The sequence below is a fragment of the Leptidea sinapis genome, chromosome 2 (assembly GCF_905404315.1).
Source record: "Leptidea sinapis chromosome 2, ilLepSina1.1, whole genome shotgun sequence".
NCBI classification, from domain to species: domain Eukaryota; kingdom Metazoa; phylum Arthropoda; class Insecta; order Lepidoptera; family Pieridae; genus Leptidea; species Leptidea sinapis.
Window position 1 is genome coordinate 19,876,236 of NC_066266.1, and position 25,581 is coordinate 19,901,816.

The window sequence follows — 25,581 nt, forward strand, 5'->3', positions numbered from 1 at the left end:
TTCTTAGACCTACCAAATATATCGTAGATACATAAAATTTATCATATTACAATTATTATTGTATTCGATTGCCATCTTGCAACCTTATTGCGGATCTGTTGTGGATGGAATAGAATCATATAAAATCCGCGATACAAAAATAGGTGTTGGTTGTAGAGGGTTGTATGTATTTTTTTAATGTTGTATCATAAGAAAATTAAATTTAAAATAATTTATCTAAATATTAAAAAAAAATAGGGGTGCCACCCTTAACATTTAGGGGGATGAAAAATAGATGTTGTTCGATTTGGAGGAGTTTAACTACAAACACCGCGACATGAGAATTTTATATATTAGATAGTAGGTGATATTATACTCAATGTAAAAAATTGTTAACTTTAAATAATAAAATCATTGTTATTGTATACTGTTCGTCACTATACTCTTATAACTGTTTAAATTTTCGTTTTGTTTGTTGTAATTTTGTAGTTTTCACTTTTGGTTTAAAATATATTTCTTGTTTTGCATTATTGTCCACTAGCTGACCCGGCAAACGTTGTTTCGCCATATAAAGTATAATTCACGCGATAGTTTTATAAATAATAGCCTATGTGTTATTCTGGTGTGTAAGCTATATTATTGTAAAGTTTCATCAAAATCCATTCAGTAGTTTTTGCGTTAAAGAAGTTCAAACATACATCCAGCCATACAAACTTTCACATTTATAATATTAACTAGCTGACCCGGCAAACGTTGTTTTGCCATATAAAGTATAATTCACGCGATAGTTTTATAAGTAATAAAATATTGCCTATATTATAGCCTGTACATCATTTTGTTTTATTGTCAATAGTTTTTGCAGCGCACGCAAAAATAGGTTTTCGATTTTACACCTTGTGTTACAAAATAGCAATTTTATTACGGATCCCTAATTTTGATAAAAAAAGCACACTCTAGCACTTAATTTTTAATATCTATCAATAACCAAATTTAAAAATACACTTCGCTATATTTAGCTATGCTTAAAACATTTAATATTAAATTTAAAATAACCGCAACTTTTAACAATAAACAAAATTCTACTTCATTGTTCGGTGTTTCCGGCCGATATGACATGGGTACCTTCAGAAAAAGCGCGTACACCTTCCTTAAGGCCGGCAACGCTCCTGTGATCCCTCTGGTGTTGCAAGAGAATGTGGGCGACTGTGATCACTTAACAATAGGTGACCCGTATGCTCGTTTGTCCTTCTATTCCATAAAAAAAAATCAACAATGGCAACCAACCGAATCGTCTATGGTTGGCAGATTGTCAGTAAGAGTGTTTTATTGTTGATGACAATGAGGGACGAGACGAGCAAGACGATAAGCTGATGGTAATTGATACCCCTTGCCCATTACAATGCAGTGCCACTCAGGATTCTTGAAAAACCACAAAATTTCTGAGCGGCACTACAACTGCGCTCGTCACCTTGAGACGTAAGTTATTAAGTCTCATTTGCCCAGTAATTTCACTTCACGGCGCCTTTCAGACTGAAACACAGTAGTGCTTACACATTACTGCTTCACGGCATAAATAGGCGCCGTTGTGGTACCCATAATCTAGCCATCATCACTCATTCTGTTTTCCTTTTCCATATGTTTTCTCTATTTTTTAAAAGTTATTAACAAAACGACTCACTTTCCGCTTAGAAAGTAGCAACAATTTTTGAATCGCTCACTTTGACACATAAGCTATCCAATTTAGGTTGAAATATTACCTCATCGTACGAATGAATGAACGAACTAAAACAGTTTGCGATTCCATTTCCGGCTTGCTTTGACGTCAACTTAAATTGGATAGCTCTAATGCCGTCGTGGTATGAAATAACAAAGCAGTTCATTTTAGGTCGTCAATGAGCTTCCTTGTGCGGTGTTTCCGGGACGATACGACATGGGTACCTTCAAAAAAGCGCGTACACCTTCCTTAAAGGCCGGCAACGCTCTTGTGATTCCTCTGGTGTTGCAAGAGAATGTGGGCGGCGGTGATCACTTAGCACCAGGTGACCCGTACGCTCGTTTGTCCTCCTATTCCATAAAAAAAAATGAATAACAGTTCATTGTAAGCCCACTGATCTCTCTAATTGCCGCGGGCTTTTGAAGCTAGATCGGCTGTTGCGTTCTACTAAATTGATATCAACACTAGCTGATTTGGCACACATTGTTTTGCCATATAAATTATATTTACAGTTCGACCTTTCCTTGGACATTGCAACATCACTTTATATTTCTCAAATAAACGTAGCCTAAGTTACTCCTTATTACATCAGCTAGCTGCGAATAAAAGTCCCGTCAAAATCTGTCCAGCCATTTCAGCGATTAGCCGGAACAAACAAACGGACAGACAGACAACAATTGTTAAAAATGTTGTACCGTATATATATTCATATACATGTAGTGAAAAACGGTTATTTCAATATTACAAACAGACACTCCAATTCTATTTATATAAATTATAGATATTGGCGCGGCAAATGAAGATCAACTCAAGTTAAAAATGGACTCGCAGGGCTGTCACGCGTAATTTATACACATAATTCGCAGGCTTTAATTATATTATTACACACAGAATATAAACGCTGTCTAATCTGCAAATACAACAAAGTACCTACCAGTGGGAGGCTCCTATGCACAGGATGCCGGCTAGATTATGGGTACCACAACGGCGCCTATTTCTGCCGTAAAGCAACAATGTTTAAGCATTACTGCGTTACGGTCTGATGGGCGCCGTAAGCTAGTGAATTGACTGGGTAAATGAGACTTAGCATCTTATGTCTCAAGGTGACGAGCGCAATTGTAGTGCCTGCGGCACTGCATTGTAATGGGTAGGGCGCATCAATTACCATCAGCTTATCGTCCTGCTCGTCTCGTCCCTTATTTCATAAAAAAAAATTGCACATCTCTCTTATCCCATAAAAATAAAGTCATTTCAGGTTTTCTATTTACTTAACTAAGTATACTGGTTTATACTGAAAAGAGACTGGTTAGTTGACTTTAAAAAAATCGCGCGCGTTTCTTTGTAAGTACATAATATGGCAGAAGTGAAACTTCTTTGGCAAATAAATTATAAATCTAATCTAATTATACCCATCTAAATACTCATGATTTTTCAAGCGCGCTAAGCCTGCACGATACAACGCTAGTAGGGACGATGTTCTACTTACTAGCGGCGCTATGTGCTTCATGCTACGTTCGCCCTTTCTCACTCACACTCAATCGGTCTCAATCGCTCTCTCCCTCTTCTTGAACAAAAACGTCCCACATTTTCGTGTCACTTTGTTTTTTTATTTTTATTTATTTATTTGGTCCACCAATTGGGACAAACACAATACATACATAAAGACAATACAATAGACAGTAAATACAGTGTCTTCCCTATAAAAAAATTACCTTCGTGCGCGCATAGAGGTTTCACTTCAAAGAACATTGTATTTTACATAAAATTATATAAAAATAGATATGAAGATATATTCAAACGTTCGCTCGCAACGAAACTTTAAAATAAAAATTAATGATATTCTATTATATAAATATTTTACAAAATAAGATCAAAAGGGGTTTTTTTTTATAATAAACTAGCTGACCAAGCAAACGTTCTATTGCCGATATTAAAATCGCGATACAAAAGTAACTGTTGATCGTAGATGGGTGAAAATTTGAAGTTGTATATTTTTTAATGCTGACTCATAATCAAACAAATTTAAAAAAAATTGGCGACGACCATCCTTAACATTTAGGGGGATGAAAAATAGATGTTGTACGATTCTCAGACCTACCCAATATGCCCTCAAAATTTCAAGAGAATCGGTCAAGCCGTTTCGAAGGAGTTTGACTACAAACACCGCGACATGAGAATTTTATATATTAGATTTTAATACCGCCGTCCTAAATAATTAACTATAAAATTTAAAAGAACAATTCGCTAAGCTTCTAACAATAAATTTTAAATAACACAATGACAAATATTCGCTTAGAACTTGGACAGTGTAAAGACATAACTCATCAACAGTTGCAGCGGAAATGTGTAGTCGCTAGGGAGACAGCGCCTTTTATAGACATTTTCACCCTGTCCATCTGTCAATGTCAACACTCTTATATAACTATATTTAAGTAAGTATATCTTTATTTGACGACCCCTATAGCCCAGTGGTTAGTGACCCTGCCTACTGAGCTAGAGGTCCCGGGTTCGAATCCCGGTATGTGCAATCATTTATTTGATGAATATAGATGTTTGTTTAAGAGTCATGGATGTTTATATGTATTTATGTATGTTTAAGTAAGTATATTGTATTAAATATATCGTCGTCTTGTACCCATAGTACAGGCTATGCCTAGTATGGGGCAAGATAATTTGTGTAAAAGTGTATCAATATTATATTATTATTTGGAATAAATACATGAAAACATTTACAAAATAACAAACAATATGAAAAAACTTATCTAAATAATTGCGAATATAATAAGAAAATAATAATAATAATAATAATTTATAACATAAAAAAACTTTTAAATCTAAGTCCGATTGAAATCAAAGCATATTCGCGGGCAACAGCTAGTAAAAAATAAATATACTCACTCCAGAGGCAGCCCTGTGTATCGCTTCACTTGCTACGCTTGACAACCATATGCGATGTTCACAGTCCCCGCTCTCCGAAAGTTGCTTCTGAAAATAAAATTTAATTAGAGAAAAAAAACACCATTAATATAGTATAAAGTATTATTTATTTCAATATTAAGTCCCAGAGTTATGAAAATGAAAAAATGAAATCAATCTTATGGGTTCGCGTCACCGACATCCTCATGACTGGTGCACGCCATAAACAAATAATTAAAAAAAAAAATATAAATATATATACACTTTTGGGATGGGTGAAATTTCGTGAATTCGCGTTACAGAAATGCTTATAGCAGTGTATCTGTAGCTATACAGCTGACGTATTGTGCAACATTAGTGCTGTTTTTAATGTAGTAAATGTGTACTTTTTTTAAATATTCGAAAAAGTCGATTATCTCGTAAACTATGGATATATGGACTTTTTTATGACAATAAGCGACGAGACGAGCAGGACGTACAGCTGATGTAAAGCCTCCCACTGGTAATATTTTACTAAATATAAAACATATATTTCTGAACCAACACAACGTTATACCCACATGTACCATATAATCCATTCATTACGACATTTATATATATATATAAGGGTTGTGTTTATGTTATTTATAAAAAAAATATGGAAAAGGAGGACAAAAGAGCGTGCGGGTCACTTGTTGTTAAGTGATCACCGTCGCATCTCTTGCAACACCAGAGGCATCACAGAAGCGTTGCCGGCCTATAAGGAAGGTGTCGTATCGGTAACACCGCACAAGGAAGTTAATTCCACAGCTTTGTAGTACGTGGAAGAATGCTCCTTGTAAACCGCACTGTGGAGGACCGCCACACATCCAGATGGTGGGGATAATATAAACAGTGAAACAGTCACCGAATTAATTCATTTATTAATAAATTTAATATTATGGGTGCACTAAAAGTTGCACTAATTCCTTCTCTTTCCTACCTGCAACCTCTATCTCACTCTTACGGAGTAGCGAGAGTGTGATAACGCCGTGATAACTCATTAATTCGTCTCCTTACGTGTAATCTCGTAATATTATTAGTTCTATTATTATTGAATTCCGGAAGAAAGAGTGGCCACTTAAAAGTCATAAAAGGCATTTATTTTCTCAAAATTGATTCCTTTACAGTTCTTCTTGATGTCATTTCTAATAACTACTAGATACTACTACCGCTTCGAAACGAAAGAAGAACGAAGAAATTCTCCCAGCATTCTTTTTTTTGCGCTCTTTTCAATAAAAATATACAATATTGTACAATCATTTCTATCGCTATAAAATAATCACAATCTAGTCCCAGGTTGTCCGATCATTTAGATATTCAGCAGTGGAGTAATAGGATTTAAGACAGAGCCATTTTTTTTATAAAATATTTAAATTTATTTATAGATAATGCCTGAACAGTAACCTAAAGACAACGCATATAAACTATAGAGGGAAATTCGCGACCCGGCACGTGGTGGAAGAATCACTGCTGCTCTTGCAAGTCCTTCTCTCTTGTTTCCTTACACCAGCCTTCTAACTAAAAAATCTCCACCTAGAACCAGCGCATACAGGTTCGATTACGAGATGTGGAATGGTTTAAGCCCGTAGTTTCTCATACATACTCACCGCCATACTTTTCAACTTCTGCACGATCAGGTCGTAAGCGATACCCTCAATCCGCACGCCCTCACTGCTCAAGCTCTTCACCACCTCATCGCCGATGTGGCCATCGTGCCAGAATAGGATCACGTCCTGTGCGGTGATCACCAGATACGAAAAGAACACTGGGTTGTATGGGATGTCACTACCGCGAATGTTGAGGACATCTGAAATTATATGAAATTTATAAAGATAAGGCCGGTTAAAATTTTGAGGACATCTGAAACAATATTCAATTTTAAAACATAAGACCGACAAAAAGGTTGAGGACATCTGAAATCATATGAAATCTCAAAAAGGTTGAGGGCATCTGAAATTATATGAAATTAAAAAGATTAGACCGACAAAAAGGTTGAGGTCACTGAAATCATATGAATTTTAGAAAGATTCGACCAAAAATACAAACTGTTACTATCAATTCCACTTCAACCAATTTTCGTAGAGCAATAATATAAAGGGCACAAAAGGCATTTATTTTCTCAAAATTGATTTCTTTAGAATAATTTTTGATGTCACTTGAAACACTACCAGAGCGCTTTGGAAACAAATGGCGATCTGAGAGAGAAAAAACGGAGCAAAAAAACTGTCCCAGCATTCCTTTTTTGCGCTCTTTTCAATAATATATACAATATTGTACTGTCATTGCTATTGCTATAAAATAATCATAATCTAGTCCCGGGCTGTCCCATCACTTAGATATTTCCTGTGGAGGAGAAGGATTTACTATTTTTAATAAAACATTTAAATTTTATTTATAGATACTAGCTTAACAGCGACTGGGACTTAAAAGTGTATACATTTACCCTTCAAACTATTATGTATCTTATAAAGCCTACTAGAATTAGTTACAATAATTTCTAGTGTTATAATAATGAAAATCACTATTTAGAGATTTTTAATTTGGTAACATTATACACAATATACTTACCTACGTTTTAATTTTAATTTTAACTTTAGTAAATTGGTTTTAATCAAGGAATGTACTGCATTAACTATATTTATTTAAAACCAACGGCGCACCCCACTCTCTCCGCTCTGTCAAGCCGCGCACTGCGAGCGCTAGCCCGCAGTATGAAACGGGACGTTATCGCGAACGGCGAACGTACTACACTCACTCTGATGAAGAACCACCGAATGGTCCGAAACCAGTCGGTACCCACACCGATAAAACGTTAAGCTATTTTAATAAATAAAGTTAATAATGTCTCAAGAAAGTTTTAATAATTGAATGCACTGTAGGCACTGACCTGTATAAATACCACTGGACAGGCTGTTCCATATGTTTGACAGCAATTTTTTTTGGCCCTATTTAAAGCGCCACACGCGAGCGTCCAGAGAACTAATTTTGATGTATAATACAAATGGCTGCGAAGGAACGTACAATACTCTGAAGTATTTTTACATTTTGAATTAATTTCGTTCGTTTACCGTGTTATTATTCTTCAAGAATCAATGTAACACCATTTTTTTTTGTAAATAGTTTCCCACCATCTATCGATGTTTGCTGAGGTTGTCATAACTAGTGTTAGTACCGCAGACTCTCGCTACATGGCGAACAGCGCCAAAGTATGGCTATCAAACAGGCACAAAATCACTTTGACAGGCGCCAGTCAAGTGGTATATAGTACAGGTCAGTGACTGTAGGAATACCATAGTACTTACACGCCACTTCATCTAAGGCTGTGATGACGAGGGCAGAAGCTTTCTTCTCAGACATCTTCGTTCTCAAATCTGATATTTTTTCACCAGCTGTCTTGCCTGTAATGAAGAAAAGTCCGTGAAATATTACAATGACCTTCCAAAGCACATAGCGGATCTAAGATTTTATAATAAAAGTCAAATTAATCTTGTTTTACTCAAAAAGGCACACACGCAAGCGGAATAAGCAGTAGGTTGCATAAATAAGTAAGTACAGTACGACTGTAGTGTGCGTAACGTGATTTATCAATGTGTTACGAGTCCACCGCAGCTGCGAGCTTGGTTTGCACTGTGGAGCTTTTTTAGACCAGTGATAAAACTGTTTGGTCAAGTGAAAAATAATAACATTGTCCACAATTTGCTATCAAAAGTTTTTGGGGTATTTTGGCCACTTTACCCGACGTCTACCAAGTAATTTAGATAATCTGATGGTCATAGCCAAGGTGGAGGGCAAAAGATCACACAGACGATCAACCAGCCGCTGGTCGGACCTGAACAAGACACTCACTGGCCTACCACTTATGAACGAAAGGAGTGGAAGGCTTTAGTGACCTACAGAAATGAAGAATGCCACTTATATATCCGCACCCAAATGCTTTAGGTTATTGGCCAAAACGACTACCCTGCCCTCTCACATCACTTCCCTTTTTGGTAAGCAAATTTTCATCAGATATTTGCCTTTTTATGTATATAGAGGGGGCAAATGGCTAAGAGATGTGTTTCCGGCCTTAAATATGGGAGTATGCTCCAATTACGGAGCTTCGTCTAAACGAAGACTTATGAGAAAGCTCATAGTCACTCAGAGGGCAATGACTATGCTTGGACTAGTGGAAGGCTCCTTTGCACAGGATGCCGGCTAGATTATGGGTACCACAACGGCGCCTATTTCTGCCGTGAAGCAGTAATGTGTAAACGTTACTGTGTTTCGGTCTAAAGGGCGTCGTAGCTAGTGAAATTACTGGGCAAATGAGACTTAAAATCTTATATCTCAATGAAAGCAATTGTAGTGCCGCTCAGAATTTTTAGCTTTTTCAAGAATCCTGAGCGGCTCTGCATTGTAATGAGCAGGGCGTATCAATTATCATCAGCTGAACGTCCTCGTCTCGTCTTTTATTTGCATAAAAAAAAGTTTCCCAGCGAGATCCAATCAGAGATCCGTAGGAGAACCCAAGTGCAGAGAAGAAGAATAGTGCCAGATGATTGCGACCTTGAAGTGGCAGGGAGAAGGGCACATAGCTCGAAGAACAGAAGGCCGTTGGAGCACTAACGCGACCACGTACTGAAAGACCTAGTAGTGGTAGGCCGTCGCCGCCGAACAACGATGAATGAGGGCAGCGCAGTACCGATCGTCGTGGAGATGTTTTTTTTAAAGAAAATAAGGGACGAGACGAGTAGGACGTTCAGCTGATGGCAATTGATGCACCCTACGCATTACAATGCAGTTCCGCTCAGGACTCTTGAAAAAGCCAAAAATTCTTAGCGGCACTCCAAATGCGCTAGTCACCTTGAGACATAAGGAAACATCTTTGGGGGGAGGGCTTTGTCCGGCAGTGGACGTCTATCGGCTGAAGTCATAGTAATGCTCTTAGCTTGAAGATCTCTAAGTTCGAGAAAACTACAGCCAGAAACTGATTACATAAAGTGGCTGTGTGAGGCAAAAAGTTTCTTGCATAAGGAGCGGTTGTAGAATGCCATCTCAGCGATCATCATCACAAGCCATATCCACTACGGTAGAAGATGCAGAGAGAACCCACATCTCTAAGGAACACCAAAGAAAATGCCGATCGCAGATGATTCGAGCCGCTCTTGGTTGTATGCGGTCAAATGGAAGAAGGTGGTACTGGGAGCGCCCGCCCAGAGTTGACAACTATGTTTTTTTTTAATGAAAAAAGGGACAAAATGAGCAAGGCGATCAGCTGATGGTAATTGATACGCCCTGCCCATTACAATGCAGTACCGCTCAGGATTCTTGAAAAATCCATAAACTCTTAGCGGCACTACAATTGCGCTCACCTTGAGACATAAGATGTTAAGCCTCATCGGCGCCCTTCAAATCGAAACACAATAATGCTTACACATTACTGCTTCACGGCCGAAATAGCCACTGTTGTGGTACCCATCATCTAGCCGGCATCCTATCCAAAGAAGCCTCCAGTGGTAACGGTCCTAAATCTGACGCTCTAGTGTAACGCTAAAAAATCTGACACTGCTCGTATAAACATTCGTATAAAAGCTCGCTTCAAAACTCCCAAACAGTTATTACCTGTATAGTTGACAGGAAGGTATATAATATCGTTGTGAGGCCTCTCTGGAGCCGGGTCCTTCAGCTGAACCCTGGCCAAATCCACCAGGTTATTGGCAATTGGTATTAGCTGCATTTTGGCTTTTTCCAACGCGATCTTGAACAAATCAACTGTAATTTAGACTTAAGCTCTAAGCATATTATTGATTGAAATGGTATGTATTTGAATCAGAAATATGTGTTCGAATCATAAACTTATTATACTACCGCTTATTACGAACCCAGTGTGAGAGTGACATAAATATTCGTACAAAAACCTAGGTGTGAGAAAGAGACGGAATAGATGAAGACCATGAAACCGTTTTGAAACTTGAAACTTGAAAATGTACAAAACAAATGTGTTACGAAATTTAAAAAGAATTGTTAAAAACGTTTGTGTGGGAAAGGTTACTATAGCATAAACGATTTTCTTAATGACACCACGGACTGGGAATAAAGCGAACACCCTCAGGCTTTTTAATTATAAATGTTTATTGTACGATAACACATTGTAATCCATATTTTTATATGAAAAAAAAGCCCGCTGAGTTTCTTGCGCCCATTCTTCTCAGGTCTGAGACAGTCTATTTTGAATGGGTGGTAGTTTTTGACGTTTAATAAGTGATATTGAATCCTATTTTGAATAAAAATATATGAATTTGAATTTGAAATAATTTTGTGTCCATTAGTCTCCTGTCAAAATGAATTGCATTGTATTATTAGTTTTTTTTTATCGTAATTGTTCTGTGCTTTAACAGATATTAATTAAAATAAATAATGGTGCCGTGTTCTGTGTTAGATTGTGTTGTTATCTACAGCAACAATGCAAATAAAGAAACATTACACAGCTAAATACTGATTCCTTTGTTTTCGTGGTGCTTATTTTTGTCGAACATATTCACGATTACACAATATTTTGTATTACATTTTATATACGCAGTAAACACTCTATTTTATAAATCTTAATCTTAATATATATAAATCTCGTGTCACAATGTTTGTCCTCAATGGACTCCTAAACTAATGAACGGATTTTAATGGTGATTACTTCATGGAGTGCGGTTTGGTCCAACTTGAGAGATAGGGTAGTTTTTATTTCGATTTGGGACCCATAAATATTTTTATTTTCAATATTTGTTTTGTATGGACATATTTTCTATGAGAGAATTTAGTGACGCACGGTTTGACAGTTCCGCTGTGAAACAATTTCATTCTAACAACAGGGAGCATATTTACGAAATAATTTTTGAAGTTTTGAAATATAAAACAGTTGTTTTTTTACTATCTACAGAACAACGTCTGTCGGGGCAGCTAGTCTATATATATAAACGTAAAAGTCCTGACTGACTGACTGATTCACTCACTTAAATCAACGCCTAGGTCAAACCGTTCAACCTAGAAAGCTGATTTTTTCACAACAACATATATAATTTATTACAAAAGTAGTAATAAATAAGCAAATTGTACACTTATTTTGAAATATTTTTTTTAACCATAAATTTTTACTAAGAGTTACTTCCGTCAGAAAAAGTTCCTAAGTTGGTCTTGGGGGTACCCAAGTCGCGCCTACAGAAGTTTTACTTCAAAAAAAATATGTGTTAGAAAAAAAAATGTATACGAGAATATGACGCCGTTTGTCAATATTTTATCGACTGCCCCGAATTGCTAAATAAATTTAGCCTAAGAGTACCAGCAAGAACCACGTAAGCCTATTACTCCACTTCGTCGAACGATCCTGGGTATCAACTCCCCAGTCCCACGGTTATGTAAAATGTTAAATTCTTAAAGCGTTGCTGGTATTGACATATTTACTGATTCCTTAGCCAAATTCCGCAAGACCATTAAAATTTGAAAAACAAAATTTTATGAACGATGCGGGATTCGTACCCACGACCTCCGGCGTTCCGTGCCGGTGCTCTAAACCACTGAGTACCGCCTCGTTATAAAATTCTGTTTGCTTTGTTCAACTCTCAGGTTTTGGCTTGTTTAGATTTACAAGAGCGACATCTCAAGTCAATTTCCTAATATGCAAATATTGGGTTTGAGCAGGTTATCAAATGTAAAGTAGATCCTGTAGATGAAGCCACAACCTGAGAGTTGAACAAAGCAAACAGAATTTTACAACGAGGCGGTACTCGAACGCTTAGCTCAGTGGTTTAGAGCACCGGCACGGAACGCCGGAGGTCGTGAGTTCGAATCCCGCATCGTTCATAAAATTTTGTTTTTCAAATTTTATTTGTGTATCATTAATAATGTTATGATTGGAAAATTAATGTAACTGTGTATAACTGTGGAACCTACTCATTTATTTATAAAAAAAACTGTTTAATTCTTAACTTATTCCATATAATACCTAAAATGAATTATTTCTGTTTTTAGTTCTACTTTTTATATTTGTGTGTATAATTGTAAGTGATTGTAACCTATTGAATAAATAAATATTTGTCATAGGGATTGACCAAAAACCAAAATACTCTCACTTCACTAACTCACTAACGGCCGTTCCCAATATACTATCTACAGACAGATATAACCTTCATATATAAGAACAGAGAAACCTTCTACTGTCAGTAATTAGCTGTCAATAATCTGAGGCTGTCCCAATATACCCGATAAGTCATTCCTATCCCTTATATTGCGACGCGCGATATCGCTGGTAAGCCATACGTCCTCTTATTGACAGACAGCGTGGTACGGATAAGGTGAGTTACCGTCGATAAGTTTATTGGGACGCAAAAATCAAGGATAGTTACGATTTTTATCTCAAGTAAGAGATAGACTGAATATTGGGAACGGCCGTAACACATCTGTTAAACTATCACACATGAACTTTTTAAATTTTTTCTCGCCGTATTAAGGTGAATCTGAAAAACATTTGATCACCTAGAAACCCATACTCAACTATTTTAAGTTTTTCTCATCAAGAACTTTCCAAGGATATATTATGGGGGGTCTAGTTCCTATTGTAGTTGCTGAGAAATTAAATTTACAACACCCGATTTGTGCTTTATATGTACAGACTAACAGACAGACGTTGTTCTATACATAATAAATAAAACACTATTTTTTATGAATTTATCAATAATATTTCACAGCATCAATAATTATTTTGTAACATATGCTACCTGTTGTTATAATGAAATTGTTTCACAGCAGAACTATCAAACTGTGCGTCTCTCATAGAAAATATGTCCATACATAACAAATATTGAAAATAAAAATAATTATGGGTCCCAAATCGAAATAAAAACTATCCTATCTCTCAAGTTGAACTAAACTGCACTCCATGAAGTAATCCCCATTTAAATCCGTTCATTAGTTTAGGAGTTCACTGGAAACAAACAACAGGCAATTGTTGTATATAAATATATAATCTGAATCACGGAAACGGCTCCAACGATTTTCATTAAATTTAGTATACAGGGAGTTTCGGGGGCGATAAATCTATCTAGTTAGGTTTCAATTAAAAATATGTAGTTTTATCCGTGTTTTAATGAAAAACAGCTACAATAACATTAGAATACAAAGGTAAATTTCGCCACTATATACAAGACTAATAGCTCAGATGGGACATTGGGTGATCCGGAAAGCAGAAGACCCTGGTTCGAATCCAGATGTCCTATTAGTTTTTTTTGTTCAAGTTTTGTAAATTCTTAAAAGTCCGAGCAAGGCTCGGTCGTCCGGATATTATATATTAAGATTAGTTATTGTACAACTAATCTAACGGTATTTATAGAAATAAATAAATAAATATATTTTTTCCTTTTATATGTAATAATTAAACTTGTGTAACTCAAACTCTATAATCAACTTTAAATTGTTGTTAAATTATATTGGTAACAAGCTGACCCGGCAAACGTTGTTTTGCCATATAAAGTATAATTCACGCGATAGTTTTATAAGTAATAAAATATTGCCTATATTATAGCCTGTACATCATTTTGTTTTATTGTCAATAGTTTTTGCAGCGCACGCAAAAATAGGTTTTCGATTTTACACCTTGTGTTACAAAATAGCAATTTTATTACGGATCCCTAATTTTGAAAAAAAAAACATAGCCTATATATAGCCTTCCTCGATAAATGGACTACCCAACACTGAAAGAATCATTCAAATCGGACCCGTAGTACCAGAGATTAGCGCGTTCAAACAAAAAAACAAACACTGCAGCTTTATAATATTAGTATAGATTAGTTAATAGTTAGTAATAATAAGTATGTAATAGTTAATAATAGTCACAGCAGCAACTATGAATGTTGTGTACATCTATTATTGGTACTCGCATCAGTAATGTAATTTTCTAGATAGTGTTATATGTGTGTAATATTGCTGTTTAATTTATAATAAATAAAATAAAAAATAAATAAAATAACTAACTTCATTATTTTAGCTAAGGCTGGCGGTGAATACATACTTTTGTATATTATAGATATTATATAAAAATAAATATTTTCAGCTTATAAAGTACCTCAAGAGGTGCCCATTCCTGTCGACTCATGGTGTAGGGATCAACGCCGATAACCGCACCAGGTTCCATGTTTGAAGTCAACCATTTCTCCAAGGTCGGGGTGTCAAGTAGAGCTGAAAGGAGAGAAGGGGTAAGTGTTTAATAGAGCACGGCAATACTTCAAGCCGGCCACATATGAAGTATTGCTGTCATCTCTGGTCTGGCGTACCCCAGTATCAGCTCGATCCATATGACCGCGTGCAACGCACAGCAGCTCGAATTGTTGGAGACCCAGTGCTCTGTGAACGGCTGGATCACTTGGGGTTGCGTAGAGACGTCGCTTCAATGTGTGTCTTCTACCGCATTTATCACGGGGAGTGTTCCGAAGAGCTTTTAAACCTGATTCCTGCCGCCGAATTTCACCTTCGCACGACACGCATCAAATTAGGATATCATCCCACCATCTGGGTGTCTGGTGGTCCTCCACAGTGCGGTTTTCAAGGAGCTTTCTTCCACGTACTACAAAGCAGTGGAATGAACTTCCTTGTGCGGTGCTTCCGGGACGATACGACATGGGTACCTTCAAAAAAAACGCGAATACCTACCTTAGGGGCCTACCTACCTAGGGAATACCTACCTACCTACCTTAGGGGCCAGCAACGCTCGTTTGTCTTTTTATTCCGTAAAAAAAAAGCGACATCAAGTCAATTTCCTAATATGCAATTATTGGGGTTTTATCAACTGTAAAGAAGATCATGTAGAAGAAGCCACAACCTGGGAGTTGAACAAGGCAACATATCAAGACGTGACATCACTGGAACGGTTGGCTCAGTGGTAAAAGCGCTCGCACGGAACGCGAGAGGGTCGGGTCCCGCATCGTTCATAAATTCAATTTGTGTAATCACTCTAAAAAATAACTTTTTGTATAGATTACTTTGCTTCATCAGCGTCCAAAGCCCCAGGTCCACCTCCTTCTCGAACTGGGTGTAGTATCGGCCGTCAGTCCACACCAACGCCCTGGCTTGGGTCACCAGCGCTGTTCCCGCTGATCCAGTGAACCCTGACAGCCATTCGCGACGTGCGTCCACCGGCGCTATGTACTCCGACTGTTAAATAAGATGCTATATTAAAATGAGATGGTTTTCTTCTTCTTCGGCGCTACACTCTTGTCAGAGTGGTCGTGGTCGTCACGTCGAGGTTAGTGGCCTGTTTCACAATGCGACGCCACTCGTCGCGAACTGCCGCTCTTCTCGTGCATTCATGCAGAGTACCGTCGACAGCTTGCCTCACTTGGTCCGTCCACCTCATCGGGGACCTGCCTCTTGGTCTAGTGCCCTCGACTTTACCCTGCACTATTAAGCGTTCTATGGAGTCGCTTCCACGTTGCGATACATGCCCGAACGTGAGAATGCGAGCTTGTACGGTAGTGGACAGTCTCTGTTTGATGCCGAGCTCCCGAAGAATGGACTCATTGGTTCGGAATTCGGTCCACGATATACCTAGCATTCATCTCCAGCACCAGTGGTGGAGAAGAATGCTAGGAGAATGGTGGCTATTCTGGAGAATGGTGCTGGAGAGGGTTTACACTAAAAAAAAAACAAAATAACATCACCACAAAGAGCAATGGAACGAAGCATCCTAAAGCTAAAGAAAATACAAATTATTGCAATCTATCCTAAAATTACTGTGAAGGTTTTATATGTTAGGGCAAGCTTCAATGCTGGCTCTCACTGTAAGCCAGTTAAATCGTGCGGAACCCAACTTTGAATTAGAATATAATGTTGAAATCTTGGAAACCAAGGAGGTTTAATTAGTCCTAAACGGCAATTTCACATTTAAACCTATGACATTACATTTATGCGGAAAAGCTTTAAATTATTGGCTAACTTGTCTTGCTTATGATGAAGTGGACAATCTTCTGATCAGACTGACATCACAAACACACGCATTCTAAAGATACACCCAATTAAAGGTCCAAATTCAAACCCACATGCACACACTCACTCAAACACACACACACACACAGTTTTCATTGTGCGATAATTTTAGTTTCAGACTTGTTTTCATTGTGTGATAATTGTAAAATTTGCTTTTTAATCATTAATCATTGTTTTTTTCGATATTGGTTAAATATTTTATAAAATGCTTATAAAATGCTCACAGAATACCTTTATTTATTTATGGTGTGTGTGGATGATGCAGCTACTGTACTCAATAACTTTTGTATTAATTTACATTTACTTTTTTGACTTAGTTACTCGTGTAAGACATTGACTATTTGACGTTTGAGTATGTTTGTTGCATCATTTTACATTTTACATATTATATTGTAATTGAAATCATTTGTAGATCGATGTAAATGTTAATCTTGATATAAAAGAGTGGCAATGAGTTTCTTGCTACTTCTTCTCATTAGCTTAACCCTTTACGAAGTAGCGGTAGATTCAATAAGAAAAATATTTTTTTTTTACATTCATAAGTTTCATTTCCGTGACCTACGTGAATAAACTGATTTTGATTTGATTTGTATTCCCAATACAAGTGTCCTAAGACAACTTACTGGGAAGTCACAACCACTTATAATGTATATGTAATCTTTGAAATAAACGAAATGTATTATTTAAAAAAAAAACCTATTATTAGGTATGTGTGCCTAAACGCGTCCGCACAGCCTACATTCTAGCGCTCTATAGGCGACGGTTCGGTCACATATGGCTTATCGCTCTCATGGTTGCTGCACCTTAGTATCAGCTCGAAGGCATTTGACCGTGTCCAACTCGGATGAAGTATTCTATGAACGGCTCGATTACTTGGCGCTGCATAGTTTCATTGTGTCTTAAAACGAATTTACCACAGGCAGTGTTCAGAAAGATTAATTGACTTGAATGCTGCTGCCGCACCAGACGTCTCTCCACAATGCGGTTTTCATGGAACTTTCTACCACGTACTACCAAAATGTAGCTTCATTGCGCAATGTTCTCAAGTCGAAACGACATGGGTTGGCTTCAATGGTAACATATTGCCCATCTAGCAGATAGACTCAGCTCTGCGGCATATGCAGTTAGAAAGATTAGAGAGTACACGAATGTTGCGACCGCTAGATAAGTGTACTTCAGTTATTTTCACAGCATCATGACGTACGGTATATTACTATGGGGTCATGCTGCTGACATTGATATAGTGTTTGATCTGCAAAAGAGAGCTGTTCGTGCTATATATCAGCTAGGTTATAGACAGTCTCTCAAAGAAAAATTTAAAGAAATAAATATTATAACTGTTCATTGTCAGTACATTTATGAAAATTTAATATATGTTCACAAAAATCGTCACCTTTTTGCTCTTAATAGTGATTTTCATTATTATAACACTAGAAAAAAGGGATTACTTGTAACTATTTCTAGTAGGCTTTATAAGATACATAACAGCTTTAAGGGTAAATGTATACATTTTTATAATAAAGTCCAGCCACTGTTCAGGCATTATCTATAAATAAAGTTAAATGTTTTATAAAAAAATAGCTCTGTCGTAAATTCTATTACTCCACTGCTGAATATCTAAATGATCGGACAGCATGGGACTAGATTGTGATTATTTTATAGCGATAGAAATGACTGTACAATATTGTATATTTTTACTGAAAAGAGCGCAAAAAAAGAATGCTGGGAGAGTTTCTTGCGCCGCTTCTTCTATCTCAGAGCGCCATTTGTTTCCGAAGCGGTAGTAGTATCTAGTAGTGTAAGAAATGACATCAAAAATAATTCTAAAGGAATCAATTTTGAGAAAATAAATGCCTTTTTTTTTAACAGTGGGATCAGTTGTCAAGGCGGCAGAGCAATTGGCTAGAAGGGGTTCTGATAACTCTAACTGTCTCTGCCTCTGCCGTATAATTGGTTCAGGAACAGTGCATTTTGTCTATTTATTTATGAAACTTCACCAACAATACTGGGACAACCTGAAGAATTGCAGGCAAGCCAAATGAGTTACAATTACCCTGTGGCGACTTGCGTTTTACCAGGGCAATTTATAACCTATGAGATGTCAACTACGATTATATTATGCGCAGCCATAGGTCATGGCAACTTTAACAAGATCCTTTTTATAAAAGTGTCACAGATGCTGATGCCGCCCAGAAGAAAAAACTGCCTATGTTCTGCAGCTGGAGTGCAGAGAGGTGGCAAACTTCAAATCAAATCAAATCAAAATCACTTTATTCACGTAGGTCACGGAAATGACACTTATGAATGTCAAAAAGAAACATATATATTTTTGTTATTGAATCTACCGCTACTTCGTAAAGGGTTGAGCTAATGGAAGAAGTTGCAAGAAACTCATTTGCCCCTTTTTTATATCAAGATTTTCATTTAAGTACAGCGATTTACAAATCATTTCAAATTACAATATAATATGTAAAATTACAGGGTGAAGCGCCTTACCAGGCGTTCTGCGGGAACGCTTCGGCAGTTTAAAGAAGTTGGGTGACTCCCTGGAGGATCTTGGCTGGTTGCAGTAGCCTGTACCACCCTCGCACGTAAAATTGGTGCATATAACGACGTTTTGAGGAAATCTACAGCCCGTGTGAAGTTGAATGGGTAAATTGAAAAAAGGAGCGTACATCCACCTGGTGATGAAATAGAGCGGCGTTGATCAAGAAGTATCACGTAATCTGTTTGTTTATTTGCCCTCCTGTTAAGATGGAAGTTATACGTACATTATGCGCGTCTGCTGTGGGTACTATATAGGCTGCAACAGCTGTAGGCTGGCTCGCCATCAGCGCACGAAGCGCTGTCAACTTCTGCAGCGACATGTCTCCAGCTGGTGGAGGCTTCAGGCTTGAAGCTTGCGCAAACAGCAATCTGTAAAAAACGCTCTGTTTAAAAAAAACTTCAAAATTCTGATGTTAAGTGATCACCGCCGCCGACACTCGACAACCACAGGAGCGCTGCCGGCCTTAAAGGAAGTTTTTCGCGCTTTTTTGAATGTAACCATGTCGTTTCATCCCAGAAACACCGCACAAGGAAGGTCATTAAACAGGATTTTTTTTCCACATGCAACCAAAGAAGATACACTACAATTTAACCAATATCATGTTAAAGTAGACCACCAAGCTTAGATTTTTTTTTAATTTTAACGGTATTGATCGGTGCTAAGAATGAACCAAGTTTTATTTACTCGTGAGGTACGGTACCCGGTCACATTATATACCTGACTTCGATGACGTCACATCGTCGCTTTGTTACGCTGTGCAAAACAAGTATCACTAAGGGTATGTTCCGATATACTGCGACCACTGTACAGTATGACGTCAATTTAGTATACTGTGAAGCTGTTCCTTTATAGCCAGTTATACTGGTTACCTTTTAAAACGGAACGCAATCCCGTATATTGTCAGCCCCATTTTTTGAGGCAGCATTCAAATGAGTGTATTAAAGTTTTCTAGTTCATTAAAAAATAACTGTTGTTGGAGTACTGTCAAATTAAAAATATTTGAGATTAAACTGTAGGTATTGTTTATAAAACGTTAGGCACTCGAGTGGTTTTGACTGATCACGTGATCAAAGTACTGCGAGTACCTTACCTCGAAAACTCCAGTGCTCACAGTAGAATATGGCGGCGATTTATGACGTCATATATTTCTTATTATTTCTTTTTCTTAGTATTTATTTAGATGTGCTCTTTTTACGTACTATCATAGCAAAAATTGTTTCAAGTATAAATAAGAAAATATAACTTGTTTCAATCTTTATCACCGATCACTACCAATCAAATTAGAATACAAAAATTCTCTAAGCTTGGTGGTCTACTTCAACGTGACATTGGCAAACTTGTGGTACACCTTCCACAGGAGCCACAGGAGCCATAGTAGGAAGAATAGAATAAAAGAGCAAAAATAGCACATTTGTACCCTTTGAACTTATGCTACGTTTGTTTACCGTGTCTATAAAATTGTAAAAAAAAAATATTGGCAGATTGGCCTTTTTTCCTCATTTCAAATATGTTTAAAACTCAATTTCGAGGAAAATATTAGTTATTCCCTTTTTCGTTGTGACGGCAGAATAGAAACTACATAAACCCGCTGAGTTCCATGCGCCCGTTCTCCTCAGATCTGAGGCATACTTTTTCGAACGGGTGGTAGTTTTTAATTATCAATAAGTGATATTATAACCAATTTTGAGAATTATATCTTAATCACAGGTGGATCGATGAATTAACTGCCTTTGAAGGTGTACTCTGGACCCAATCAACAGCTGATAAAATATTGTGGAAGAAGGGGGAGGCCTTCGCCCAGCAGTGGGATGAAGTATAAACTAGAATTTATATTAGAATAACAATTTTGTATAGTATAAAAGTAGTTTAAAAGTTAAATTAATAAATGTACTAGATCTTGGACACTCGAATAAGCAACCTTGTTGATATTTTTAGTGAGAACGAAACCAATCAATCAATTAATTGAGGCTAAGGTCACACTACACGTGCCATTCATATAATCGAGAAAAAAAAATACTCACAAGATAAGCCACATAATCAGACTTGATGCAAAAATATTTTAAAATGACTCAGTGGCCAGTGTAATAAAACATTTAAATGAACCGTCACTGACAAGCATTACAAGTTATATTTATGCTAAATGAAATCTATAAACTGGTATCACATGAGTAAATTAAACAGTACAGAGACTAAGCTTCATACAACCACGCGAATTGGTTGCGTACGCGGCTAAACTGGATATAACCGGTTGATGATCGCACAGACAGTTGACAATATCAGGGTTAGCGCGACACATATTGTTTTATTAATTTCAAGCTTGAATATTAAAATTAAAATTTTAACATAAAAAGTGATATTAAATTACTAATAAACTGAATAATACGAGAAATAATTAAAATATATCATATTTTAGCTATACCAAGGACTACAATAGGTAAGTAAGTGGCAATGGCACGCTGCAGCCAGGATTGTCTCTTCAATAGGATACTCTTCAATGGTTCACACGGTCACAAGATTTTATATTTAAGTTTAGTTTTGATATCTAATCACGTTTCTACTACGAACTGCTGCTGCAGTGATTATTGTGATATTACGAGAGAACTCCTTATTAGTTAGTAGCAAGAATATATTATGTAACATTAATTTCGTTTTAAAAATAAATATATTTAGTGTTAATTCCGATAGTCTTCACAAAACATGACTTCGACACGTGAACAGACACGAGGCATCTTCAACAGCTGTTGACTCACCAAAAGCTGGAACGAGATTACTATTAATTTTCTTAATTTCGTTTGCCAAACATTATCTTCACCATGAACTGCAGCTGCAGATAGGACTGTCTTTCCATGAGGGAACTTATCAACGGCTAGTAAACATGAACATGTATCTTTTAATATTTGTATAAGCTTAGGTTAAAGAAGCATTTTTAATGAAAGTTTATCATCAATTCATGGTTTAAATGAAATCCTATTATTATTATAAATGTGAAAGTTTGTATGTCTGGATGTATGTTTGAAATTCTTTAACACAAAAACTACTGATTGGATTTTGATGAAACTTTACAATAATATAGCTTACACACCAGAATAACACATAGGCTATTTATTATTTATAAAACTATCACGTGAATTATACTTTATATGGCAAAACAACTTTTGCCGGGTCCGCTAGTAAATATGTAAAGAAAAATATTTTTTAAATATCTAAACTAGATGGTAGCATATAATTTATTAATTCATATTAATTGATTTTTATATAATGTTAATTGCAGACACTTTTAACTGTAACTTTTGTATGAATTCTTGTATCTAGGCTTATTTAATATTGATAATCAAACCCAATAAAAAAGCTAATAAAATATTTTGTTTAATTTCTCCTAACTTTTTGTAACAACTCTACTAAAATAGGTGACAATTTTGCTCGCTTATATGGAGCTTAGTCTCTGCACCGGTTTTTTACTCATATGCTTGTATTCTGACGCAACCTGCCAATCAGTTCTGTTTGCATTGACATTCAATGAAGAGAAATCTGTTGCTCTCTATTAACTGTGGTCTCTTATAGTCTAAGATCTGAATACGGAGCGAACTTTATCTATCAGTTTACTTGACCAAACTCAGAATACAGAACAAACAACAAACCATAAACACGCTCAAGTTGTGTAAATTTTATTTTTAATATTTAATTTGTCAAGTAGCAATGGTCAAACCGCATACGGTTTACATTGCAGTTGTTGTTGTCAGTTGTTAAAATTAATTAATTAAATTTAATTTTTTGAATTTGAAAATCACTGTCTGTTCGTCCGTCTGTCACAGCCAATTTAGGACCAAACAGGTGAAACTTGGTAAATAAATATTTTTTTAAATAAGGGTCACTTTCGGGGGACTTATAAAATTAAAAAAAGATTTGCACTTCCTTACATTGTGTCATATATTTAATGAAAATGCTTGTAATGAGGATCTCAATTATATTTGGTTATTATTGTAGAATAAATATAGTTTTTAATTTATTCATGAAAGAAGACTAAAATTGACTTTTCACCGAAATGCTCATGACTGGCACCTGCGATAATTTTAAAAATAAATATATGTAGCTAGACACTTTTTGAATGGGTTAAATTTCGTGAAAATTCACTCCACTGAAATGCTTATAGCAATATATCTGTAGCTATACAGCTGACATAGCATGTTTTTGCTTGATTAATATATTATTAAAAATAAATTGAAATTAATAATTTAATTGTATCTGGCAATTCTTCAATTTTTGTTTGAAACTGAAAGGGACCAACCTTACTGATATTATAAACGCGATTGTAAGTTTATCTGTCACTTTATCACTCCATCCCTACTCAAACAATCATCCTGACAATCTTGCGCAAAGTTATAAGTTTACACTTCTATCAACTTCAACATCTGCCAATTTTTTTTTACTCATTTATCTGCAATGAGTCTTAGACCTAAATGAGATATGTTATCAGTCATCACATGCAGAGTGTGCTTCTAACGGAAGCATCTACTTGTCCTGCATCACTCTCTGGAGTAGTGTTGGCACATCATAGCAGATCAATAGTTTCTTGTATCTAAAGTCTATATGTTAACACATAGTAACCTATAGCATTGTGGTGGCAACACAGTCTACTTTTATTGCTTGGTTTGCGCATTATTATTCGAGATGAGTGTTTTTGTGTTGCTCCAAAGTTTTATGCATTTAACCTTAAAAGTTTATTAAAACAAGTGCTATAGACAAAAATCGGTAAATTAATAATAAAACTTCGTATTTGTGTTTATACCTTACCAATACTAGTCGTGTATTTGTTATTAATTAACAAAAACAAAACATTGATTTGCACAAATAATGCACTTCTAAACCATTCACACCGACATGTAGAGTAATCACTGTCAAGTTAGTGTCAACGTCAAAGGCACTACGAATTGGATGCGTTCAAACCTAACAAGTAAATTATCGAAAATTTTAAACAATGTCTACGAGTATGAACAAACGTGGAAAGTGCAAACAGGCGATAAATAGTGTATCAAAATTATTTTGTATTACTTGCAAGTTGTATGTTTACATAGATTGTGCCGGATATGAAAAGATATATTTTTAATTAGATAAGATATGTATGATAAGATATGAAGAAAGGTTACAAACCTCATACTAAAAACACAATAACCCACCCAACAGCTTCAACATCGTGTAATGCGAAGATTCCATCTGACAATAAAGACTATTCTACAATTTCAAATACCAGTCAAATGGATGAGGTCCTTGACCTCTACCAAAATGTAGTCACAGAACGAGGATCCTCTCAGAAATGCTCAACTAACAATTGTAATGATGAGGGATCAGGTGAATCAGCTCTGGAAATAACATCATTTATATATATATATATAGAATATATTTCCAACCAAATGTCCACGTTTACCCGAACATAATTATTAAGATTGACTCTCTTGCCGCATCTATCCTGACTTATGACTCTAGAAAGAAAACCATTGAACAGAGAATGTTAACGATTGAAAAACATTTAGCTGAGCAGAATGAGGATAAGGTTAATAATCTGTGGAAAAATTTAAGAGTGAAATTAATGACAGAGATCAAGAGCTGCTGCAAAATGATATTGAAATATCTGGGATACCGGAAAGTAACCGAAAAACCCTGTTCACATTGTCACGCTCATTGGTAGCAAACTTGGGGTCACCGTGGATGCCAATGTCTCACTCGCGTAAACAGAGAACTGTTTCGTTGGGCACCCATTGAGAGCGAACGTGTTCAAAGGAAGTTCGTGTGGTCTAGGAATGGCGTAATATTTGCCCGCCAGGACCAAGGAGAGCGAATCTTGAGTTTTTTCTTTGTACATTGTTTGTTACAATTATTGGCAGTCGCTGTGGTTTCCTCTTGATTTCAATTATTTATAATTTTTATATTGTTGTTTTTGGTAATTAATTTTATATTTGTTAACTTTGATATGCGCAAAAGAAGAGTAGATAACGATAATTTCCAGAAAACTCAAGTTTCATTCAGAAAAAATATAAAATTTATTTTATTACATAACGAATCTAATTTCAGGCAACTAATATCTCGAATAATAATGAAAATTACAGATAAGTGCCACATATCGTATCTTAGAATGTTTATATTGAATTGTAAATTTGACCTGATTATTTACGACCTAGTAACATTCTACCATTTTTGTCAAAGATTGTTTCCCGGCCTTCGAAACAGTAAACATCTCTCTGTTCCTATCCCAGCTTACATACTATGGTTTTGACATTAAAATAACTACCTGAATGGTTTTCTAGTTATCTTAATGGTCGCAGATTGTCGAGGTTGTTAATGATGATGGTACCCACAGTGTTTCTAAGGAAAGTCTTATAGCACGTGGTGTTCCTCAGAGTTCTAT

At 36.3% G+C, this 25,581-nt stretch overlaps 1 protein-coding gene across 1 annotated transcript in view; it reads right to left on the reverse strand.

The window, feature by feature from the left end:
* LOC126978182 (xaa-Pro aminopeptidase ApepP-like) overlaps positions 1-19,545 on the reverse strand; it is a 38,062-nt gene extending 18,517 nt beyond the window's left edge. The window contains exons 1-7 of the mRNA XM_050826955.1: positions 19,405-19,545; positions 15,631-15,802; positions 14,718-14,830; positions 10,232-10,367; positions 7,933-8,028; positions 6,238-6,437; positions 4,592-4,678 (exon numbers count right to left, since the gene is read on the reverse strand). Of these exons, the coding sequence (XP_050682912.1) occupies positions 4,592-4,678; positions 6,238-6,437; positions 7,933-8,028; positions 10,232-10,367; positions 14,718-14,830; positions 15,631-15,802; positions 19,405-19,500 (900 nt within the window). The 5' untranslated portion in view covers positions 19,501-19,545. The remainder of the gene's footprint in view (positions 1-4,591; positions 4,679-6,237; positions 6,438-7,932; positions 8,029-10,231; positions 10,368-14,717; positions 14,831-15,630; positions 15,803-19,404) is intronic.
* Between the last annotated feature and the right edge of the window lie 6,036 nt (positions 19,546-25,581).